General features: G+C 34.3%; 3 protein-coding genes across 5 annotated transcripts; 2 read left to right on the top strand and 1 right to left on the bottom strand.

Annotated features, from left to right (window-relative positions):
• The first annotated feature begins 391 nt into the window (after positions 1-391).
• On the top strand, positions 392-4,685 carry LOC102606878 (membrane-anchored ubiquitin-fold protein 3). Of its 2 annotated transcripts, none has more exons than XM_006479818.3 (5): positions 392-615; positions 718-850; positions 1,618-1,847; positions 3,146-3,316; positions 4,199-4,685. In XM_006479818.3, exons 3-5 carry the CDS (start codon positions 1,715-1,717, stop codon positions 4,252-4,254), a joined length of 360 nt encoding a protein of 119 aa, XP_006479881.1. In that variant the 5' UTR covers positions 392-615; positions 718-850; positions 1,618-1,714; the 3' UTR covers positions 4,255-4,685. The 2 variants fall into 2 exon arrangements, with proteins under 2 accessions (XP_006479881.1, XP_006479880.1); XM_006479817.4 differs by having other exon boundaries at positions 395-615; positions 1,621-1,847.
• A 6,128-nt stretch (positions 4,686-10,813) lies between these two features.
• LOC102631474 (zinc finger protein CONSTANS-LIKE 13) lies at positions 10,814-15,180 on the top strand. Its single transcript, XM_006479816.4, has 5 exons — positions 10,814-11,561; positions 12,196-12,411; positions 12,547-12,827; positions 13,051-13,147; positions 14,113-15,180. Exons 1-4 carry the CDS (start codon positions 10,986-10,988, stop codon positions 13,139-13,141), a joined length of 1,164 nt encoding a protein of 387 aa, XP_006479879.1. The 5' UTR covers positions 10,814-10,985; the 3' UTR covers positions 13,142-13,147; positions 14,113-15,180.
• On the bottom strand, positions 14,580-16,000 carry LOC107177234 (CASP-like protein 1E1). Of its 2 annotated transcripts, none has more exons than XM_025098977.2 (2): positions 15,569-16,000; positions 14,580-15,169 (listed from the first exon to the last, which is right to left on the bottom strand). In XM_025098977.2, exons 1-2 carry the CDS (start codon positions 15,826-15,828, stop codon positions 14,998-15,000), a joined length of 432 nt encoding a protein of 143 aa, XP_024954745.1. In that variant the 5' UTR covers positions 15,829-16,000; the 3' UTR covers positions 14,580-14,997. The 2 variants fall into 2 exon arrangements, with proteins under 2 accessions (XP_024954745.1, XP_015386231.1); XM_015530745.3 differs by having other exon boundaries at positions 14,580-15,180; positions 15,569-15,985.
• Positions 16,001-17,135: the final 1,135 nt, after the last annotated feature.

The following is a 17,135-nucleotide window of genomic DNA, read 5'->3' as shown; positions in this document are numbered from 1 at the left end:
TTATTTGTGATTTGAACAAGGATAATTTAGGAAATACGAAAAAATTAAAAAGATAAAAAAATAAATTTATATTTTATTTCCATTCCCAACCCTCCTATGAGAATAAGATTTTTATTTTTTATTCTTAAATTGTGTGGGATCTACATAATTTATTTTCATTCTCAAATTTAATTGTGTCAAGTAAACGTAGCTTTGATTCTCGTTACTTATTCTAAGAAGTAAACACACCATAAAAATATAATATTAAAATAGAGTACAAATTAAATGTATCAATTTTCAATTATTTCTTTTCCAATCATATAATAATAAAAAAAAGTCATGAAATATTAAAGAAATTGATATATTCTTTTAATTGTAATTAGAACTTCGAAGTATAATTAACCATTCATATTTATAAATTTTAATGAGATTGATTGAATCCGATCGGATTGAACTGAATTTTATTTCTCATTGGTTTGAATTATATTAGATTTCAATAAGTGGTTGAATCGATTGGATCCAAATTATAATATCCGCAAACAAAACAAAATTAAACAATTGAGCAAATAAGAATGCCCCCTTACTGTAGCCAAGAAGTGAAAAACCCTAACTCGATTCTCATGGCTTCGTGATCAGGTATTAATTCTGTTATTTCAACTGTGTTTCGCAATTCGAAATTTAGGTAGAGTTTGATTTGTGTAAATTTGATATCTTAAAAAACGGTGCGTTTTGTTGCAGGAATTGAGTGAACGAAGAGTGATCGGATCATATGAAGTGCTTGTTGGATCGGTTTGGCTATTCAGCGGCTGATTTAGATGCGCCTTTTTTGCATGATTGTACTCCAAACAAACCTTTTGTCAGATTCACGCAGGTTTTGCTTTGATGCATTTCGAATCAAGTTCCTCTTTCTTTTCGGTGCTTTTTGAATTTAGTTTCTGTTTAAATTTCGTTCAATGGCTGTCAGAATGTTAGAGAACTATTCTGTTCTTTTTTGTATTTTTGGCTATTTAGTCGCAGATGATTGGAAACGTCCACTTTGTTTTGTAATTTAGGTTACAAGAAAATTGAAGATAAATTTTTCATTTCCAGTTTGGTTTTATGAGTGCAATGAGATTATGTCTGTAAAAACTTCTTTCGAATGGAAAAGGCTTTTGTTAAGATAAAATGACTATGCTATGTGGAAGAGCACTTATCAAATGCTTCTGTGAAAAGTGTGTCAATTGCCTTTCTCATCTTCAGAACACTTTTAGAAGAAGCGCTTTTCTCATCTTCAGAACATTTTTCAGAAGAAGTGCTTGTCTAGAAAACACTTCAGCCTTTTTTTTCCTTCATGAGAAGTGTTTTCGTTTATTTAGCCAAACACTACAAAATAAATGCAGAAATTATTGTATCTAGATTGAGGCAGCTTTAGTGACATCAAAAGCACTCATCAAATGTGTGCGAATAGATAGCATTTACAAGCGAGTTGAGTTGAGTGGAATTGATAGTCCACATTTTCTTTGAGCATAAGATATACAAGGTGCAAGGGTCCTTTTTTCATCCTTCTCCGCTTGTTTTTTATTTTCCCCACATTTCTAGGAAGCTGGACATATAGCAATTCACAAATCTTGGATTTAAGTAGTATATGTGGGTTCTTAGCAGGTAAGTAGGGTGAGACAGAATTCTGGAACTGGGACTGAAGCCATTGATTTGGTATTACATCGGATCTGCAAGCTGGGAAAAGTAGAAGGGCACTATGGGTGAAGGAGAGGAGTGTGTTGAGCTGAAATTTCGCATCTATGATGGAACAGATATTTGTCATGGTACCTATGCGTCATCTACCACAGTTGCAACTCTTAAGCAGCAGCTGGTTGCTGAGTGGCCCCAAGGTGATTAATCTATCTTTGAAAAATTGCGGTATCAGGCATATGCAGAAGATAGATTATTGATCTGCAAGCATATGCTTGACATTACAATTTTTCAAAGTTAAATTTCAATGTTCAGACTCATTGAACTGTTTTTTTATTTCACTTATTTGAGAACTATATCTATATGACCTGAATATAGTTCATGTATTCTGGTCTATCTTTGCATATCTCTTCTTTTTTTTCTCTTACCAACCTTCTGATTGATGATGAATATTTAATAGAAATAGAAAGATGGATAAACTTGAAGGCAAGCTAATAGTATTGCGAGAAGCTAAAGAGAGTTTTCTTCAATGCCAAATGAAGGTAGCGATGAAGAACAGCTAGAGATTTTCTTTTAGTTGGGTTTTTATGCTTATTTGATGATAGCTTAAAGGGTAGAACCTTTTTTTTTTTTGCTTGCCTTTTTCGCCTGTTTTAAGGTTTATGGTAACCATAAACTTGAGATAGGTTTTGGGAACAGAATAGAACAATAAAGTAAAGCTGTGAATAGTTACCCAAAATGAAGTAGTGGAAGAAGAAAGATGAAGATCTAGACATCAGCTTGAATCCCTTGACATCAAATCTTTGGGATGATTGTGTTAGAAAACCACAGAGGCATAATTGCTGAAAGTTTCATTCAAACTTTTGCACATATTGTAGACTTCTATAATTCCCGATATTAAAGGGACATCCTAATCAATAATATAACGTTAACCAATTTGCACCTTTTTAATGACCCAATTAATATGCCCAAATGGAGACCCGTTAACTATAAACATAAGATAATTAAGCTAATAGCTCAATAGCTACAAAAGATCAGGATTCAACATTAGTTACAACAACACTATTGATGATAACATGCACCTCTTCAATCAGACTTCTGCATCAGAACTAGCATGCCTTGTATAATGCTTTAGGTTATCATCTTTACCATGGAACCTCAGTGTACAACTGAAACAATGGTGCCTGCCGTACTACTCTAGTTTGTCCAGTTTTTTTCATTGCTGTATGCTCTTCTCCAAACTGCATAAGCCTTAGTGTGTGCTTTTATTTTGTCTCTATGGTCTTTGTTATGAGATTGAGTGTTATAAGTGAAAATTAAGCACAAAAATGGTTACTAGGAACTGACTTTTCAAATAAAAACACTAATTTTTTAGTTGTAGGACTTGTGTACATATGATGTATGCCAATGTGAATGCAATACAATTGTTAGACCATATGTTCTCTGCTGGTCTTCCTCCCTCCAAGTTTTTAATGGAGAGTCTTTTTTGCATATACAGGTAAAACAATCACACCCAAATCAATAAATGATGTAAAACTCATACATGCTGGTAAAATTTTGGAGAATGACAGGACACTTGCAGATTCAAGAATAACTGTTGGTGACCTTCCTAGTGGTGTTACTACCATGCATGTTGTCATACAGCCCCTTGTTGCTAAAAAGAAGACAGGTTTGATAGTTTCTCATCCTTTATATCTTTTAAGCATAGTTTCTGTTGTGATTCATTCTGTTCCTCAAGATTTGTTACTTTTTGCTGCACAGTTGATATCCAGTTTCATTATCTCTTGAAATTTCTGACAATAAATAGTGTCTGTCAGATTGTTTAAAAATCCCCTGGAAGGCCTATGTAAATTTGTGAAATTCAAGTGAAGCAAAATTTCGTCCTCTTTTTGTGGTGTTAGCTGACTTTATTTTATGAAAGATATACCTTGATGCCTCTTCTTTACATCACATACTCTCTAAATTTTATTCTACTCTGGGGAAGACTGAAACTGATATAAAAGAACTAATAAGAGAGTTCCACCAAGAAGAATAAGAATTTAAGTTTTTAAGTACCAAGTGTTTCTGACCCTTCAAGAAGCAGGGAAGAACAATGCAGTTCAAGGTTCAAGCTCTTTGATAAGTAATTATAATGCAGAAATTACTGAAATTTTATATGAGAATGAACATAGCTCTTGTTTTCTGTGGAAACTACCAGGAGTACCTTTGCTCAAAACGTAGATTGTAATTGAGGTTTATAATTCATTATTGCTAGAATAGAGCTATCACCCCGTCAAGAGTCCCACCGACTCATTTTGGATTTTGGTTACTGTAAATTACTTTAGCTACCTCCTGTTTTTGCTTTTACAAAGCTCAATTTGGGCAGCAATGGAGTAGCTCTTAGTTCTGATGGTGCAGTATCATTACCTTTTTTGTTGTTTTGCAATGAATTGATATGCATGCTCCATTTCATTAGACTTGTGGTTTAAAAGCTACTATCAGATGAACTAATATTCCTCCTTCCATCACCCCCCCCTCCTTTTTTCTTCTCCTCTTTTTGGCTGCAATGCAGAGAAGACCAAGGAAGAGATGCAGAAGCAGAATTCATGTGCATGTATTATCCTTTAAAGTGGGGAGAATGGTTTGTGGCTTCCATGAGTGAACCAGCATATAAGAGATTCTACGATCCAGCTTTCTAATTGCTATCTCGTATCTGCCGGCTGCCTTGATTCCTTTCTTAATGTGGTTGATTCAAGTGTTGTTTGTGTTATAATCATTTCTCATTGTCTTACTTTCAGAAGACTTGTGTATGCAGTCTAGTTTCGTGACTCTGGTGATTTAATATTCGTTTTTATCGATTGGTCTGCTGATGATGACCAGAATCAGTATATCTATCCATGCAGGTAGCGATGGTTCTTATGAGATTTCTTGTAATTTGTTAATTTGCATATCGTCGAGGACTTTGACCGTGGTCAATGTATCAAACACCAAAATGATGTTTAGAATTGAAATTTATCAATTTGTTTGGCCAGAGATGAGTCGAACACTTGGACCGCAAATCGCAAGCACCTTCTTCTCCCACCATAGCGAATGGATTTTACTTGGCTGTCGTCTTGATAAATGTAAGTCTCGTATTGGGATGGCAATGGGGTGGGATAAGGGTGGGATAAGGGTGGGAAGTTCTAATCCATTCTCTATTGTATTAAAAATTTTACCTCCATTTCTCATTTCATTCTTCAATAAATTTAATGAAGTGGGTAGGAAATGATTTTTCCATCATCACTTTATTTTTCATTTAATTATTTTATAATAAGTATGGATACATAATTTTAGTAAATTAAAAATTAAGAACTTAAATAAAAGGACTAAGCTATGTTGCAACAGTGATATCATACCACACTTTTTATCTTTATGTAATGTAACCATTGGATTTAAAAGGATCTGATCCAACGCTTTAGAGATGGCTACGTTTTTGTTAAAGGAAATGGGAAAGTCGGTTAAGAAAAAGTAAAATAAGTTGAAAGGAGCCTGGTAGTGGGTAATGGAGCTCTGTGAAAACGAAGGCGCTTTGATAAGTGACTTTTGCATTTCGGTTTAATGGGTTTTAATTAGCGATCCAACAGAAGAAAAATTTGTAAAAATAGAGAGAGGGAAATTCTAAGAAAATGGGCAGGCATGTAAGGTTGAATATATTTTTTTCTTTGATCTGAAATCAATTTCGATATTTGGGTGAATTATTATTTTTTTTTGGAATATGATTTAACGAATATTTGAACTTGGGATTTCTCTCGCAGAAATGTTTATTTTGTTTGATTTATTTATGGTTCATTGAAGTTGCTGATGTTGGTATTACAAAAGTGGGTTGTTTGCCGCCATTACAAGAGTGCTGTCAGTCTATGCAATTTTTGTCAAGTTGAATGAAATCAGACTTAGAGATTTGTGAGTGATTATGCAGTGCATTTGCAACATGGTTTTGCAGCTGAAAATGGTTTGGTTGGGAGGGGGGAAATGGTGGTGAAGATAAGTTGGAATTGAAATCATGAAAGGGGTTTGAGCATTCTGTTTTCATATATGCCTAATTCTTAAACTTTTACCTCTGCTCAATATGGGTTGCAGTTAGACGATTTGGTGGCAAATTCGCCATAGGTTGAGACCTCATGTTCATCGGAATCTCACCCCCACCAGCAATTGTAACCAACTTCTTTTGATTCCGGTATCTCTAGATTAATTCTTAACTGCAATCACGTTCGCTACAAAATCAAATTCGCCATTGGATTAGTACGGTTGAGAGCCCATGTTCATCTATGAATTATCAAAATCTTTTCCCCCCAGAAATTGTGTTCATCTTCGTTCGATTACGACGACTACCCATTAATCAGTTGAACTCTAATTTTTTTCCAAACATAAAATAAAGTTGTCGTTCAACGAGTGAATTTTACCACCTTTTACGGTTGCCAGTGCTTACCTCACTTATTCAATGACTAATTTCAATCGTTAGATTTACTAACTTTTCATCCAACGACTCTTCAGAATAATGACAAAAGTGTGGTATAGTATCACTGTTGCAACATAGCTGGATCCTAAATAAAATCACTATATTATAAAATATTTAAAAAAATCTGCAAAAGTTTGAAAAAATATTTTAAAATGATATTAAAATTGAAAAATGTTTGAAGAGAGTAGCATTTTAAGTGAAAAAAGAAAACATCATAATGTTTTAAGGTTGAATAAGAATTATATTGTAAGGTTTTCTTTTACTTATAGTCTATTTATATTAGGTAAAATAAAAAGAAAATTTATTAACTAATATTATAATTGATAAAATAAATATTATTAAATAAAAATTAAAAAAATATTTATATATAATGCGGATTAGGGTGGAGAATACAAAACCAAATCACTCCTCAGTAAAAATTTGGAGATTATTTTTTCCCTATTCCCCAAAAATTATTCAAAATTTACTCCATTTGAGATGAGACCCCATGAAACCCCAAACTCATAGAGTATTTTGCCATCTATAGTCTCGTTTCTTTTTTAAAAGAGAAATATGTGGCTTCAAAACTCATAATTTTTTCCTCTATTTGTGGTGGAAAAACATGTGTTATCTCTACGTGTATATCGATGAGTTATATAAAACAAAAAAAAAAAATCCAAAGATGGGGTTTCATTACCTCGGAAGGTGGAGCGGTGGATGTTATTATTATTATAATTATTATTTTTTGTGTGTGTAAAATAGGGATGGGTAAATTTTAAATATATTTTTTAATCCCTTACATTTTCTAAAATTCAAACTCAAATGACTAGTCAAATTAAACTGTTTGAAAATTACTCAATCATACTTTTGGTGGATGTTTGTTCAAATAATACTTTATCAAACAATGGTCAGTGACTAATGCGCTCTCTGTGTGTGTGCACACGCGCGCGTGTGTGTACGTGTGTGCGTGTGCGCTCGTACGCACGTGTGTATCTATGTGCGCGTGCGTATAAGTGACTATTATGTTAAGAAATTTTGTGACATTGTTAATTTCGATAATTATTTTATGAAAATGACTGGACAAATAAAAATTTCAAAATTTATTGAGCATCTACATAAAAAAGAAATTCTCCTAGCGGAGGTCTAATGACAACCACTACAATGTTAAAGATAATAAGTATTGTATCAATAACTATATATTTTCCAACTGCTATCACTAATTGGAATGAAAATTAAAACATGTGATAATATTGAGAAATGTGAAAATTACTGACATTTTTTTTTAAATTTCATCATTGGACTAATGCTGCAGTTTTCAAAAAATCTCTTAATAGATTTCATTTTAAGCGGACGTGGTAACTAGCATCGATCTATTGGACAAGTGATAATTAAATAACCTACATTGATTAATAGAAAATGATATTTGATATCTAGGAAGACACTATCAAAATAGAAATAATAATATTATAGGATAAGCAGTAACCTAACTTTTATTTTGGTAATGTCTATTTTGTATTAAAATATTAGTGCTCTTACTAATTAATTAATTAGTATAATACTTTTAACAATGATAAGGATATATAAGTAAGACGTAATAAAATATAACATTTTAATTGATAATTTTTTTTCTCTCACACTATGTTGTGTTATATTAATTATGTTTTCTTTGCCAATAGAGCAGAATGGGTTCGAACTTCCCGCATTTGAGGTAAAATAGATTTTTCTCTAGCATTAAGTGATTGTAAATATCAGTTGAGGGTCGACCTTCGGGCCATGGCATAATAAAATTACTCGCTAACACGAGTTATAATTGGATTGAGGATTTGATTTACCCATTTAGTGGTCACGATCTTGCTTTACAGTTCCTATTAATTTTTCTTTCTCACTCGGTTGATCTACAATCTAGTCAGTATTTTGCTAAAATAATTTTTTTTAAAAAAAAGTAACAACATAAAAATATTGTTCATCAATGATCATCATCATTGTTCTTCTATATCGGCCTCTTAGTCAATGGAAGAGGCGTAGTGATTTGTCATCATCGTTTACAGTAGAGAAAAAGAAAAAAAAAAAAAAAAAGGCAAAGAGTCTTCGTGCTCGCCTCGGCCCCTCAAACAAACAAAGAAGACGTGGGCATATTAGAATATGGGTTAGTATAGACCCCTTCTCAAAATTGTAATTTCTTTTCTTTTTCTTTTTTTTTTTTAATGAAAAAGATGTTTATGTTTTCATATTATTTTGGTGTTTTTTAGATGCGAGCACTATAGGAGACGCTACAAAATTTGTGTTCTGTGCTATGATAAGATCTTCCGCTACATTTATTGCCAATAAATTTCTTACCAGAAAAAAGAAAAAAAGCCAATAAATTTCATATACACAGTCAGTGTGGTTAAAATATATTATATACACATATAAATATATAGCTGATGTCTCCCAACTGGGCAAGCTGGAATTATTCTTATGTTTTTTGTTTTGGTATGAACAATTAATTTTCTCCATTTCAATTAATTGTTCTCTAAGGTTGCTGCATCTTCTATCTAGGTTTTTGTTTTGGTATGAAAATCCTTCATTGAATTGTCATATATTAGCAACTGATGATTATATACTTGCTAAATTTGTAAATATTACTACACTTACTTCAATTTGGTAGCTGTTATGTTTTATGTTAACTCAGACACACACTAAGAAAAATCTAAAAGGATTTAAAGCTCTTGTCTTTGTTTGTTTGTGGTTATTGGTAAGTTTGTAGGGTTACAGAACCACACACTTGCCTAGTATTATTACAAACTCTAGAAATTTGACAGACGTTGGAATATCTAGCATAATATATTTTACTGTAGTCTATGTTGTAGGTAACTCGTTCTAAGTTGTAGCATTGCTAGAACTTCCCAATCGTGGTCCTTCCCTCTGTTAGTCTATACACCTTAAATCACAATAAAGTTATTAAAATGTAATTTCACATTAGAACAAATAAATACCTTGTAAGCATTAACTGAATTTCAAGTTTTTCATTTAATGGAGAGAATTGCTTTCTTCTTTACAGTTTGGACCTCGGGACTTCTCATCCTAGTTTCATGGGCTTCTAATCCTCTCTCTTTGTTCATTTTTCTATATATATATATATATATATATCTCATACATGTTTAAGTTTTGGGAAAATGTAGATAAAGGCATAGTTGACTTCAGAAAGCATATTTTAGTAAGGGTTAGCTTTTGAAGACATCATGGAGGCATTTTCGACAGTTTGTCCACCCATCAAATTACCTTTGTGTCTCCAAATATTTGAATGCTCCACACTAACATGAATAAAAGAATGTTCAAAGAAACTCAACCCTAAATGGTTGAGTGGTTGGGAGCTAGGGCAACAAGGAACAAGGTAGATGAGGAAATTATTAAATCATAATGTATCTTTAGATTTGAGCACCATAATCACCTTGACAAAAATGTATAGATTTGAGCATAACCAATGTACTAATGGACTATAGAGCCAAGTTTCCAACAGTTCAGGTTGTGGGCTTTCCTAACAACCTGATGCCTAGAGTGCTCTAGTGTTTCAAAGTATCCTTTTGTTTTCTTTTATTTTTTTTTTTATTTATTTGTTCATTGCAATTTCAGCTAATTATACATGTTGTGATTTCTATGGAACATGACTGAAATGTTAATTAATTTTATCTGTTTATGTTCTTTCAAGAGTTAGTGTGTTTAAGAGAGATGAGTTGGTAGGTGTTCCGTTACGTAGGCTTTCCCTTTTCTAATATTATTTTGAAAGCATAGGATCTTGTTATATGATGAGTGCGCACGATGGTCACGTATGTATTATTCGAGTGCACATACAATCACATAACATTTCAATATTAAAATTGATAGTTAAATATATGAAACAAAATGATTTATTTTTAATATGTTGCACTTTTTTAAAATTTAGATTCTCTGTATATATTATATAGTTTATTAATTAATTGAATAAAAAATTATAAAAATACTAATACCCCATATAGTGTATATAAAGAAATTATATTTTAGAAAATGCAACATCCGGACCGTCTGCCATGAGTCTAACTATGACGGGTGGAGGGAGCTGAGCGAAAGAACAATAATGATAATAATAATGATGATGATGATGATGACGATGTGATGATGTAATGGCATAATATCGAGAGATTTCATACGGTGAAGTTGTTGGATGGTGATTGTGGTCGTTAGCAGGAAACTTGTGAAAATTAACGACACACGTGAGCCGTCAGTATGGAAGCGGTAGGCTGCTGCAACGTAGTCGGCTGTCCAGCAACTTCCTTCGATCATCATTGTCGTCATCATCATCATCATCAAATTTTTCTTACGGTGCTGTTTGTGAACCGTGATTTTGGGGCACTTTTAATTGCACTTCTATTTCCCTAAAACTGCGAGTAAATTTAAAACTTGTGACTGGTAGAACAATATGTTAAAACTGCCGTAACGGTTGGTGGCTGGACCCCGGCACCAATTAATTCATTCTACGTGCTCTTCATTCAATGCGATGTGGCCAGGACATGATAAATAAATAAATACCACAAGGTCAAGAAGGTAATTTGATTTCTAAATCTTATTTTGTTTGTTTCTAGTAAAAGTATGAACGGGTTCCAAGCTTAGTTGAGAATAAATAATATTAGTAGAAGTAACTGCTGAGTTTTTTTTTTCAGCGTCTTAAGCTCGTAAGAAAAAGGTGAAAGCTATCACTTTCTTCATTCATTAGAAAGAACAAGCGAAAATATCAATTTGGTCTTCAAGAGACTTCGTGTCTTGCTCAGCAAGAAACGACAAGATTAGAATGTAGACACTCCTCTCCTTCTTCTATCCAAAAAATAAAAAAGGGCAAACCAAAACCCCTCAACAAAATTATACGAAAGCAATGACCGGTGCTACCCAAGCAACAGAGCATGAGCAGAGACAAGACCAAAGAAAAGGGCGTCTCTGCGATTACTGTAACGACAGAGTGGCTGTTTTGTACTGCAGAGCTGACACAGCCAAACTTTGCTTATTTTGTGACAAGGAAGTTCACTCGACAAACCAGCTCTTCTCCAAGCACTCTCGCTCGCAGCTCTGTGATGTCTGTGACGCTTCCCCTGCTTCCATCTTTTGCGAAACAGAGCACTCCGTTTTGTGCACCAACTGTGACTGGGAAAGTCACAGCCAGAGCAACTTACGTGTCTCTTCTGTGCATAATCGTAGACCCATTGAGTCCTTTAGTGGGTGCCCATCAGTGAATGAAATGTTTGCAATAATTGGGTTCGATGATTTGGATAGTAAAGCTCTGTTTTTGAATGATGAGACTAGAAACTATAGTCATTTTGATGGCGTTGATAGTGATGGCTTTTCGGACTTGTTTGCTTGGGAAACTCCAGATTTTGTGTCTCTTGATGATTTGATCGTTTCTAGTAACGCGGGTCACAATTTTCAAGCTATTGGCGTGCCTCCTTTGCCTAAGGCAAGTATTTTTCTTCTTCTTTTTTAATTACTTATTCAAATTTAATTTTATGTTTCAAAAAGTTCCAGATTTCAAGTCATGGAAGGAATGTTTTCCTAATTGCCATGATAGCATCTGAAAGCTAAAAATTTTGGATTCTAATTTTGCCTTTTGTTTTGTACTGCCAACCGTAATTTAGGGTTTTGGGTGTTCCTAGGATTATATTTGTGTTTTTATTAATTCACTAAGAAGATTGGTGATCGTGTTTAGGTTCTTTTACTGAGTTTGATGGACTTTGATTTGAGATTCATCAAGTTCTGGTACGAATTTCACATCACTGTATGTGTTTTTCACTAAGGAGGCTGGTGATCATGTTTAGGTTCTTTTACTGGGTTTGATGGACTTTGATTTGAGATTCATCAGGTTCTGGTATGAATTTCACATCACTGTATATGTTTTTCCTAGGACTTTAAATTAGTGATGGTAGGTTTAGTTGCAGCAAATTAATTTTATGTCTCAATTGTCTATTGTATTTTCATTTAATGGTTAAGGCCTTTTATCTTGTTTGTAATGGATTACTTTGAAGTGAATTTGGTGAACTTGTCTATGTTCTATTATGATTATGACTTGCTTCAGGGTATTCTTGTTGAATCAGAACCGTAATGCTGCCGGTGGCCAACACAAGGAAGAAATGCTTCATCAGCTTCGTCAACTTGCAAAGCTTGATCCCAACTTTAAGTATGAAAATGCAAATATTGATGAACCCATTGTTGGTTTTCACTCATTAGTACCCGAACCAATCTCGCAACCAGGAAATACGAACACAGGTTCAGAACTTGATGCAGAACCAAACAGATTTCCTGCTTACGAGGTAAAAGCTGCTTTCCATGCTTTGTTCTTGATGTTAATTTTAATACATAAATGTTGAAACCTTGAATTTGAACTGCTTCCAATAAGACCTGTATTGGAGAGCTTTCTACGTGCTCTAATTCCTCCCCCTATGCAGGCCAGTACACTTCAGTGGTTTGGTGATAGTTTTGACCATGCAAATCAGCTTCCTTCGACGTTATTTAAAAGCTGTAAGGAGGAAAGTTTTATTGTCCCTGAAAAACATTTTGACACTGATGGATTTGTGAAGAACATCAATGAAGGCGGTGAAGGGCAATCACAACATCCCACTAATACTGAAAAGTCATCAGTTTTTCATAGAGTTTCTGTACATGAGTTAAACAGTCAGGAAAGAGATTCTGCTCTCTCAAGATACAAGGAGAAAAAGAAAACAAGGAGGTAGGACAACACCTAAACCCTTTGAGCCATTGCCTTCCAGTTACCCACTTTTAAAAATCAAAGAATTATGGAAAAATAGTTGCTTTTATACATTCCAAAATTTCCAAGATGTGTATGATTTCTTAACAAATTTTCTGGTACTTAAATGTGTTTTCCTGATGATTCATACATATATTTCAATTGCCGTTGGTCTTATCATGGATACTTATGTGGAGGATAACAGGTATGATAAGCACGTCAGATATGAGTCTAGGAAGGTTCGGGCTGAAAGCAGGACAAGAATTAAGGGACGTTTTGCTAAGATTGATCATTAAATGCTGGTAAGCAGTTGTGATTGAGAATTTCTTTGGCTGCTAATGTATGTCTGATTATTTTTGGGGGGGGGGGGGGGGGGGGGGTTAAAAACTCTTCTTAGGTGTATTTAGTTCTTTCTCATGTATCGTATAGTCTTCGTTGCCAATAATAGGATTATATTTGTGTTTTGTAGTGTGAAAGAATGTGGATTCATTCTTTGTGGATTCATTCTTGAGCAGAAAATGTGAAATTTATTGGTTATTTGTGTGTTTGTTACATACAGAAATATAAATAGCCAGACAGCCAAGGTATGGCTTGAGATAAGATCTAATGAACAATTAACTTGGGAACTGTTGAAAAAGTTCAATGGCAGCAGCAGGTTGGGGATTTAAGTTAATCAATTGATACGGATTTAGACTATGCCCACAATGCTTGGAATTATTGTCACTTATGTCCATTGAAGAGTTAATTCCTTGAAGTTATGACTCAGTTTGGCTTTTCTCTTTTATGCTACTCCAAACTCACAATGAACGCTAGGAAAATTCCTAAAATTTTTGCATTTATTCTAATAGTTTCCTAATTTTCTATCTATTTAAGCTTTAATTGGATTATAATAATTCCTCTTGTATAAGAGGTTCCATAGTCTCTGTGGGTTCCGTATCTGAAGGTGGTCCTATTTTCCCATATCTCAGTTGGATCCGGTGTTTTAACCACCCTTTGTTTAATAATTCATCATTACTTTGACTTCCCTCAGCGGATACTCATTTACAAGAGCAATTATATATATCTAGTTAGCTACTACTTCTTTATCACCTGCATTGTGAAAAAGACCACAATCTGTGGTATACTGACAAATGCATTGCACCGCTTGTTTCTGCATGGCAGAGTATGCGAAAGATGCTTGTCATGGGAAATCCTGTTACTTTGCTAGTATAATTGGTGGCTTACAATTTACTGAAATCCTCAATAATACTGAATTTTCTTTCATCAGGGTTTTGGTTGGACTGTGAACGCAGGCCAACCCAGATTTTATGCCTGTGCTGGGATGCGCTCAGGAAGGGAGATTTATTAACCTCTCCTTCCCAATATTATATGTCCCATTTTGCCCCATATAACTTATTCGTGATAGTGTTGCTGATCTGATCTTCTAGTTCCGCTGGAGAATTCGCTCGTTTTGTGAGAAAATAAAGAAATGAGAGTTTTCTTTTGCTTTTCGGCTCTGAGCTAGGATTGTATCCATATCCATCCATAATGCTTGCTAATGTATGTCTTTGTTACCTTCCTAAAAAAGATAACTTTTAGATTAAATGAAATTTAAAGCCTGATAAGTTAACCCTATGCCAATTGAAACTAAAAGGCTTTTACAGAAGATAGATTCAATTCTGAATATAATTCCTAGCTGTGAGGTGAAAAATGCATTCAGGAATTGGAACCAATTCATTTGATAAAAGCCACAAGTAAAGGTAAGCAACTTTTTTTTTTCTTTTTGCTTTTTTTTGATATGGAATGCAGGTACCCAACCATATTGACTTAAAATTTACTACAAAGCAAATGAGCATTAATTACTAGTCGTGCACTCACAATCCACCTGGTATACTATTATATCCCTGATTCATCATCGTTCGTTCAGCTACAACAAGCCTTAACCCATAAATGATTAAAAATACACACACAATAATATTATTATATATATAAATCTGGAGTTCGCTTTAAATTCGTCTACTGAGATCTTTTGTGGAGGTTAAGAATAGCAACTGCTACCAAAAACAGAAAGGCAAACGATCCAAGTATGGATAAGACCAGAGCAGCGGTGAAATTCCGGCAGAAGCCACCAAACACATTGCAAACCTTATTCCAGTGAACATGTGAGTTCCCCTTAAGACCGATCATTCCGATAGCCATGGCTGCTCCATTGGCCGAGAACAGCAGCCCCATGGTGATTAAATCTAACATGATGAGTCCCAAAGCTGCGTTGTTGTGGAATCTCGTGATTGCCAAGGTAAATGCCAAAGATAATGCTGCGTATGAACTTGCTATAGCATTTGATACTAGGAAGTACCTAGGAAATTTATTAGATGGAGAAAATATCAGGCCTTGGAAAAAAAAAAGTCATAATAATACAGAGGAAACTAATGCTCTGCCAATGTGTTTGGCAAACACTTTCAGCTTAGATTTTGCAGTACAAGCTGTCAAATGTACATTACTATTTTTTTTTTACATTTAAAGACTCCATTCTACAGCAGCTGTGGCTTAGAAGGCGCAGCAAACAATACCAGAGGGAGCCAAAGAAGAAAATGATGAAGGGATTAAGGATCAAAACTTGGATATTTTATTTACCAAGAACAAAACCCTATTGTTACAAGATGATCTCCAATGCACCATGATCAACTTGTATAACATACAAGAATAAGAAAAAATAATAAAGAAAGTTAGTTAAGAGAACTTACACAAAAGCAGACATAAATTGCCACTTAGCAGTGACAGAAACTTGCACAGAGGGCATGGTTTCGGCAAGAGTAAAAGAAATAATCTGAGTCTCCTTATCAACACCAACAACAATCGCAGCAATGAATGTGAGGGAGAATCCCAGAATACGTAGCATAACATCACTGGATTTGAACATTACTCTCTTTGAGCTCTCCACAACTTTCACATTGCTTACAGTTGCAACTCCGTCCATGTTGCTGGGTTTGTACTGGCTCCCCATTGTGGCAATAGCAAGTTAGCAACCTAGCCAGCTTAAGTTGAGAAGAAAGATCGGTTAATGGGTGAAGTAAGTGACTGTGTTTGAGTGAGTAGATGGGTTTTGAAGTGGGGGAGTTGGAGGAGCATTGAAGGTAATTGCTGCATATGGAATGCGTATTAAATAACACTCGAGTTTGCATTTGCTGCTGAAGGTACTACATTTAAATATTACAGGTTGTTGGGGGCAATTTGAAATTGCTTCACATCATCACAAATACTATTTAAGCCACAGAGCGTGGGGAAAAATAACACGGGGGTGGAAATTATACTAAAGTTTAATTGTCAGATTAGTACATCCAAAATTGTCATGCAAAAGAAGGTCCATTATACTTCTCAAAAAAAGAAATGAATTTGAAGAGGATTAATATTGCATACATGTGGTGGTTTGCTGCATTAGTAATTTCATTCTAGTATGATGATGCGGTAATGGCAGCACCAAAAAGATTTTGCAGACTTCGACATGGCCCTACTGATATGAGCAAATACTGCTAGTTGTCAGTGATTGGTTGTCAATAAAAGGATATGTACTGACCAGATTCATATATATAATGCAAACTTAGCACTGGATTTGAAGTTAACAAAAGAGAGCGCATTTTGGAAATACATAGACAATGTATGTTTTGCTGATTTTTAAAATTAAAATTCAGTAATAAATAGATGCATGATGTTATGATAATGCGGCAGTCTTGATAACACCAGAGACTTTCTCATAATTAACATGTACTTAGTTAATCAGAAGTTGATAAGTCGCTTTCTATTCTAATTCCAATGTAGTTATGCAACCCTAAATCTTAATGGCAACCAACCAGTGAGTGACGGTACCGTGATTGATATACAAAGGTTAAAGCATTTTCATAAGCAATTAGGTCAACTGCCAAACACTGAAATTTAATACAACCCTTAATTTCATGTGTAATTTTGTCCATAGCAAACGTGATTCCAGCAATTAATTAGATTTTGTGGTTGACTGAAATTACTACACAACCAAACTCTGAGAAGGAAATAAATGTTAGATTATTATCACATCAGTATTAATTTACTCTTGTATAATTAATTGAGAAGAATACAGTAACACACCAGAACATAACCGACTCATTTTCTTGACTAAATTTTGTTTGCCACTTTTAGTTCTAACACTGCAATGTGTGGCTGAAAACAATTGAAATTTAAAAAGACTTCGGGAGCGTTTGGGGCAATTGCGCTATCAAACAGGCCCTTTCACTTTTGAAATATCATTTAAACGGATACACTTGAGCTAAGAGTACCTAA

Source organism: Citrus sinensis, chromosome 3 (assembly GCF_022201045.2).
Source record: "Citrus sinensis cultivar Valencia sweet orange chromosome 3, DVS_A1.0, whole genome shotgun sequence".
Classification (NCBI taxonomy): Eukaryota; Viridiplantae; Streptophyta; class Magnoliopsida; order Sapindales; family Rutaceae; genus Citrus; species Citrus sinensis.
Note: the sequence above shows the minus strand (reverse complement) of the source record. Positions and strands in the feature narration are given on the sequence as shown.

Bases quoted from the DNA above. Each gene is read 5' to 3' on its own strand.
- LOC102606878 (XM_006479818.3), top strand. From the start codon at position 1,715: ATGGGTGAAGGAGAGGAGTGTGTTGAGCTGAAATTTCGCATCTATGAT. The intron at 1,848-3,145 runs GTGATTAATCTA...TTGCATATACAG, and splicing joins GGTTGCTGAGTGGCCCCAAG to GTAAAACAATCACACCCAAA. The intron at 3,317-4,198 runs GTTTGATAGTTT...GCTGCAATGCAG, and splicing joins TGTTGCTAAAAAGAAGACAG to AGAAGACCAAGGAAGAGATG.
- LOC102631474 (XM_006479816.4), top strand. From the start codon at position 10,986: ATGACCGGTGCTACCCAAGCAACAGAGCATGAGCAGAGACAAGACCAA. The intron at 11,562-12,195 runs GCAAGTATTTTT...TTGTTGAATCAG, and splicing joins GCGTGCCTCCTTTGCCTAAG to AACCGTAATGCTGCCGGTGG. The intron at 12,412-12,546 runs GTAAAAGCTGCT...CCCCCTATGCAG, and splicing joins ACAGATTTCCTGCTTACGAG to GCCAGTACACTTCAGTGGTT.
- LOC107177234 (XM_015530745.3), bottom strand. From the start codon at position 15,828: ATGGGGAGCCAGTACAAACCCAGCAACATGGACGGAGTTGCAACTGTA. The intron at 15,181-15,568 runs GTAAGTTCTCTT...TAAATTTCCTAG, and splicing joins CAATTTATGTCTGCTTTTGT to GTACTTCCTAGTATCAAATG.